Here is a 6,892-nt window from a genome sequence, read left to right on the forward strand (position 1 = left end):
CTTTGTCTGTTATGATCATAAGTGCCACACATGGTTTAGGTACAATCTTAATTAATCTTAATTATGTGTATTAGTTTTTGGGTACTTTTTCTTTACAAGCAGGTTGGTATCATTTTGTGTCATGGGTTAAAGTTACGAAGGGAGCGATTTATAGAATAGCGGATCGCTGAGGATGTCAGAAGTATGGTAATATGTTATGATTTTAAGTGTCTTACATGTGTATATAAAAGCTCTTAAACATCTCTTCGAAAGTCGGTTTTCAGTAGTAAATTTTACTTGAGGTTTGAATTAGTCTCATTGATGCTGCAAAACGAGGAACCTTCTTTTGCAGGGTCAATTATGATGTTTAAGCATTCAAGAACATGATAATGTTTCTTATGCACAATATTCTTGATTACTAAAGACATCGAAGTATCATTATACAATGCAACAAAGGGAAGTTCAGAAGACAGTAAAAATTCTGTGCTTTAATGGAGTCTAGGAGGATTTAGAACGCATCGGTGGTAAAGCAACTACTGAAGGAACCCAACCGCACGTACTTTCTGAAGGAAACAACCTTGCGGGAAGTCTTGGGGACGTGATGGCCTTGATGGACTAACGCCTCACTTCTCATTGTGTGCGCTTTCCTCTCTGCTATTCTCAGCTTGTTTAAGATCTTATCCATTGATGACGACTTCTTCTTTTCTAATCTCATCTGAACCACCAAGCTTTGTGGTCAGTGAAGGCCACGGAGTGATATGATCTCGGTAATTAAAAAAAAAAAAAAAAAAGACTAGAAAAGAATCGCAAGTGTTTTCAAGAAAAGAACTTGCTTTCTCATAAAGAATGTATAGAGGACGAGAAAGTGCTTAGAAATGGATTCTTCGAAGAAGAAAAACTAGAAGAGCTGGAAATGAATTCACCTCAAGTTTTCGTATTGCTGCTTCAGCTTTTGCCTTCTGCAAGTTTTCCCATGCAGTGATCTTGGCTTCCTCTCTTTGCAACCTGCACAATTGCTAATAAAATTATATGGCAAAGTCTTTCTGCATAGGACTATATAACGCCACCAACTTTGCCCAGAAACAGAAGGTTTTATGTTCAAATTGTTGGTTCTAGGATATACAATTTCTAATGGATGATGCAGGAGAGTTACAAGAAAACTGTAGAGAAAATATACTTGGAAATGTTCATTTCTGCCTCTGCAATATCCCAAGATGAAGCTTGAGCTTCCCTGGCATCTTTATTGAAGTCTTCAACATGTGGCAACCCTTTCTTAGAGACATTGGTTTTATGTCTTTTAGACCACCTAATAACAGTGGCTCGTTTGTCAACCTGCACATCCCTGACTTCTAATTTAGGAGAGTTGTCACCTTGTGTTTCCACAATGGACGGGAAAGATGGAGGAGTTGCAGAAAATGAAGACTTCCCTCTAGGAGATGAGTTGATGCTACCCTCAGGGCTCATTTGGGTTGCCATATCTCGTCTTAAAACAGCATGAGATTCCATAGTTTCTTCAGTTCCATCCACTTTCTCATCTGTACATATGATCCAATCCAACAGAGACAAGCAAACATGTAAAGACTTTTTAAGTTTACATATTCAGTAACAGATCAATTTTATCTCAAACCTTTTCGTAAGCAGGATTCCTTAATAAATCCTCTTAAGCTGATTTCCGCCTGAATCTATGAATTTTTCTAAGACTTGATCCTGGCAAGTTGAATTGGATACCTAAGGGGAAATTTACAATGCAAATATGATAGTGAGAAACTGAAAACCTTTCCACTCATCATATGCCCGGGAATTACTGGCTAATGGGTACCTGACTCTGCCATTGAATGTCCATGAAACAGCTACATATCACATGCATTGCCCCTATCTTGGCTGCTAATTCATGTTTACTTGTTGAGGGTCATGTTAAAACACTATATATGTCAATTCTAATTTGACCAGTTTAATTAAACGGGTCAAACCCTTCAACTATAATCTATTAATTTCGTGAGTCATGTAAAAAATTGTCAGTCCTAAATGTCTATTGTCAAGTTCAGATCATGTCAAGGTATATACATAAAACTATATATATCGACCTTAATCCAATCAATTTAATTAAATAGGTCATGCCCTTTAATCATATCCAGCTAATGTCGTCTTTAGATTCGTATGGTCATCTCAAAAACTAATGGCCCGCCCCCTCCCCGTACCTCTACCACATGACTCAAAATCCTGGTGTTTTGAGTCCTATAGCTGGTACTTTTTCACAGTGGCTTCTGATACTTTTTGAATGAATTGAACATACTAGGCTGCTAGTGCTAGCCTAATATCAAAATCAGGTTGAATTAATTCTTTATAACTTGATTGTGAAAGGAAAAAAGGAAAAAAGTAAAAGTAAAAGCATCATACCTTGAGAGCTGGGCAGTGAAAGCTCACTCAACATCTCCGACCATCCGGGCAAACTGGCCGATTGCAGAACCAAATTGTTCTCAGCAGGCACAAGATAAGATTTTCCTCCATCACCACTACCAAAACGAACAAAGAGACCATCAGCAGCCAACACTCCAGCTGATAAAGGAGAACCCGCCAAGAAATTCGTCGAACTGCCACCTTCAAGCCCCTGCATTGCAGGTGAATAATGCGAATAGTACGCAACCTCCGGAGGCACAATCGGACCACTCTTGGACTTGGGCCGGCCGTTGGGAGGCTGGGAATGTGAATTTTTTCCGATGCCATTTCCCGAAACCGGGCTACAAATCCACCTCTCAGCGTCCTCCCACTTTGAAGGCAGTGTCCTTCCGCCATTGAATGGCATCAAAGAAGCAGCACTCAAATGCCTCCGACTACTCCTGCTCTTTCTTGGCAACGGTAGCCGTTCTGAGCTCCAACCCTTTTGGCTTCCAACACTTTCATCCCGGTAAATAGGACCTCCCGGGCTCTGCAATGTACCAAAATTGTGGGAAGAAACAGAGCCTTTCTTCATGGTTCTCCGATCACAGCACCGGCTGTCTAAGGCTTAGCAGTGAAGCTAGTCTTTTCCTTTTAGCTGTAAAAAAAAAAAAAAAAAAAAAAAAAAAAAAGTAATGAAACAAAAAGAAGGTTTCACTTGGTCGCAACTTTTATAAGCATATTTGTCTATGATCCAGCTGTAGCTCCGACATATTTTAAGCCTGAGTTGTGTACTGAGATTTGATGGATTTGGACCACTCAAACGCTCTCGAAAGGTCCCTTATTAGTAGTGCCAGATTTTGGATCGAATCAAGGAATCAGACACGACCAAATCTCTTAACTTGGCATACAAAGTGAACGTGCTTTGACAGTATATGTAACACCCCGGTCCCAATATTTGAAACATTATTAACATACATAGCATTTGACTTATAAATTGGTGAGACTGACTTAAAACACTTTTACTCATTTCTTACAGTATTCCAAGAACCTCACGCCTAGATATCACAAAAAGAAAAAAAAAAAAAAGAAAAGGTGACAACTCGTGATACATGTCTCGATGATTGCCATAGATGGGTAATAAAGAAGAGGAACCGCTTGGCTGGTCGGGAAAGGTGTCAGCGGTTAAGAGTGCACAGTGTACTTTCATGGTCAAGTGGCTGTCACCTATGGTCAAGAGGGTCCAGCTTAAGTTACCATGGAGACTCGTTTGATCAAGATAGCTAGTAATGTAATTCATATTTTTCATAATTAATAAAAGGTGCAGGGGCATTATTGCATGTTATATAGCAGAGACTAAAACATGGCCTACCACTTCACAAGAGATGAGTATGCATGTACAGCCCAAGACTTCCCATGTGAGCTGTGAATAAAGATTGGGGGTGGGGATAAATGTTTTTGAGGGGAAGGATCGAGAATAATGAATGGGATTGAAGAAGACTTTGGATGCTCATCACTTGGTCCTTTACCCCTGAAACAGCCAGGCAATGGGACGAAAGGACCATTTGGATTGTACAGAGTGCTGGTGTTCTAATTAGCTATTCAATTATTGCCATGATTTTAACCATATTTTTCACCTGACAAACTAAATTATCTCACCAAACAAGCAAACCCGCTAATAGTGTTATATTTTGGATATTGCACAACATGCAATACATTTTATTTAAGCGTTCGTTTAAAATGAACTGTTCAAATTGTGACAATAAACTAAAAGAAAGAAACATAAAGAGAGATGTTGGGATGGTCGAATTATCACTTTGATGGTTAGTTTAAATCCTAACAACCTTAAAAAAAAAAGTCGTTGTCAAGATTTGAACGGTTCATTTAAAATGAACGGCAAAATAAAATATATTGCATCGTGTCTAATATCCTGAATATTACAGAGAATCCCTATAACTTGATTGAGCATGAGAGGCATTATTGCATAGACAATGTATGTTGATCGTAACCAGGCCCCCATAGTCATCATAACGTGCAATGTTTCTTGTGGCATGAGATAAAAACAAAGACCACATGGAATTCGTGGTGTTAGCCGCTTATGGAAGGTACCATGTACCCATGCCTCCTCATGTGATCGACATGACTGACTATATATCCTTTTCTGATAGGGACAACAGTTATCTATTTTCGTCAGCTTAGTATTTTTTCTTCTTTGGTGGGATGTACCAACTCAATTTGTACTCCATATTCATACCACTCACCTAAACCAAATTACTCAGTTCGTCCGTTATGTCTATTGGATAATCTACCAACGGTAATTTTTTTTTTTTTTTTTTTCGATAAATAATAATGAGTTGGGTTTATGTTGATCTTTGTGTTTTATATAGGTTAAGTCTAATCTTAATTATGTGTATATAAGTTTTTGGACATTCTCTCTTTGTAAGTCAATTTTTAATGGTAAATTTTATTCGAATTTGTATCATTTGGTATTAGTGCTAAACACTACGTCACAAGTATGAATTATAGAGGGAGCGATTTATAGACTTGATTAAAATATTGATAGATGAGTGAAGACATTAAAAGAAAAATTACTACCATTGAGTCTTTCTATAGAATATAATGAGTTGTGGAAGAGTACGTAATAGTATGTTACGATATTTGTGTCTCGCATGAGTTAAGTTTAATCTTAATCCTATTTATATAAGATTTTGAATACCCTTCTTGTAAGTTAGTTATGTTTCGCACACTAAACACAAGCAGAAGAGAGAGAGGACAGAAGCTAAAGCCAATAATGGTCTTAATTTTAGTGTATAAATTAATCACCATCATGGAAACCTTTCCCTCAATAATGGTCTTAGTTTTTAGTATATAAATCACCATCAAAGTCTCATAGAAACCTGTCCCTGTGGAGTAGATATTAGTTTTGCTTCATTTATTTAAATATGTCTAAAAAAACAGAAAAAAAATTGATATTTTGGGTGATGAGTGAATGTTGCTTGTGGAGCTCTCTTCCAATAAAAAAAGAAGAAGTGTATGGCACCCAGCAACTGCCAACAGCACAGCAGCCTGGAAATTGAAAGTGAAAGGGAGTATTGGGCCTGTGTAGAGCTTGACAAGTTGCAAGCCCAGACCCAGAGCTCGTAGACTCCAAGAAGGAGGACTGGACACGTTTGCAGTCATTTACATTAGTGGAGGAAATTAGGCAAACGCTCTTCCACACGTCAAAGCCTGAAGCCCAACCTTTCCTTCTTTATATCTCTCTTTCCGTCTTTACCCTTTTTATCTCTCTATCTCATCTCACCGAAGGGCACCGGAATTTGGGTAAGGTGGGGCCAGCCTATTATTCAGCCCAGCACATGCCACGTGCAGATTAGGGGCCCCACTTGCAACCAATGACATTCTTTCTTTTAGGGGTCATCCCCAGATTCCCCACCACCGCCCTCACAAACCAACCATTCATTCTTCTTTATTTAATGTTAGGAAACAACGGTGATTTCCCTTTCAACATCCTAATTAGAGGCACCACACTCTTATATTAATGGCTGATGTGAAGTTTTCTGTTAATTTTTTTGTAAATATTTGGATTCCGTACAACAACAAAATAAGGCAAATCTTAGCAAAATAAGGCAAATCTTAGCGAGTATTTTTAATATATATATATATTTTATATGTCCGTACAAGAGGAAGAGGAAATTCGAACTAGCAACTTCCACTTCATTAAACGTGGTCCCAGCCGATTGAACTACCTCTTGAGAACAATATTTTCGAATATCATTTATACAATTTGATCAACTTTATTATTCAGTTTGTAAATAGCATATGCTTGAATCAAGATCCACTAAACTCGATGATATTATTAAGATCTTCCAATAAGAATCCTCTAGGTATGATCAATTCCACTTGATCACTAATTTTTTTTTTTTTGTTGGGGGGGCATTTTCAAATAATTGAAGTGGTTATTGTTTATTTTATGTCATCATTTGTTATTGTTTAATGGTGGTCCCAAAATTTGACATAGGCAGGCAGACCAAATTTCACTACATCTTGAATCTTGATTCCACTTTGTTTTGTTTAGACATGGCTATCTATTAGTCTTCCATTTGTTACACTCCAACAGGATTACAGGACAAGGAAAACACATATATAGGAAATAAGAGGAAAATTTATTAAATTCCTTAATTTAGAGGAAAGGAAAATAGTTTCTTAATCCCATCCCATTAAACACCTCTCTTTTCATATTTCTTTTCCTATATATAAAAATATTCCAAACTAGACATACCCATAACTTTTATTCTTCTTATTTTTGTTAAAATATTAATTAAATTATAAAATTTATTTATTTTTTAAAATATTTTCATTTATTTTTTCTTTTCCGAAAACCAGAAAAAAATGCTAGTACTAACTACTAAGTATATATTTGATCGGACAGTCCCTTTCATTAGATATAGGGAGTTTAAAAAAACATAGACAGCACTTGACCACAGAAATCTGGCAAAGATTTTTTTCTCGAGGTAGAAAATGCTGTAGGGGCGTGAGG

At 37.2% G+C, this 6,892-nt stretch overlaps 1 protein-coding gene across 2 annotated transcripts; it reads right to left on the reverse strand.

Annotated features, from left to right (window-relative positions):
• Nucleotides 1-366: 366 nt before the first annotated feature.
• Nucleotides 367-3,020, reverse strand: LOC132187325 (Remorin family protein). Of its 2 annotated transcripts, none has more exons than XM_059601605.2 (4): nucleotides 2,377-3,020; nucleotides 1,157-1,514; nucleotides 903-984; nucleotides 367-694 (listed from the first exon to the last, which is right to left on the reverse strand). In XM_059601605.2, exons 1-4 carry the CDS (start codon nucleotides 2,948-2,950, stop codon nucleotides 488-490), a joined length of 1,221 nt encoding a protein of 406 aa, XP_059457588.2. In that variant the 5' UTR covers nucleotides 2,951-3,020; the 3' UTR covers nucleotides 367-487. The 2 variants fall into 2 exon arrangements, with proteins under 2 accessions (XP_059457588.2, XP_059457589.2); XM_059601606.2 differs by having other exon boundaries at nucleotides 605-694; nucleotides 903-995.
• Nucleotides 3,021-6,892: the final 3,872 nt, after the last annotated feature.

The sequence above is a fragment of the Corylus avellana genome, chromosome 6, assembly GCF_965113065.1.
Source record: "Corylus avellana chromosome 6, dhCorAvel1.hap1.2, whole genome shotgun sequence".
In the NCBI taxonomy this organism is placed as follows: Eukaryota; Viridiplantae; Streptophyta; class Magnoliopsida; order Fagales; family Betulaceae; genus Corylus; species Corylus avellana.

Excerpts from the sequence above, each read along its gene's own strand:
- LOC132187325 (XM_059601605.2), bottom strand. The coding sequence starts at position 2,950 with ATGAAGAAAGGCTCTGTTTCTTCCCACAATTTTGGTACATTGCAGAGC. Across the intron at positions 1,515-2,376 it reads TTCACTGCCCAGCTCTCAAG|ATGAGAAAGTGGATGGAACT; the intron begins GTATGATGCTTT and ends TCATATGTACAG. Across the intron at positions 985-1,156 it reads GCAGAAATGAACATTTCCAA|GTTGCAAAGAGAGGAAGCCA; the intron begins GTATATTTTCTC and ends GCAATTGTGCAG.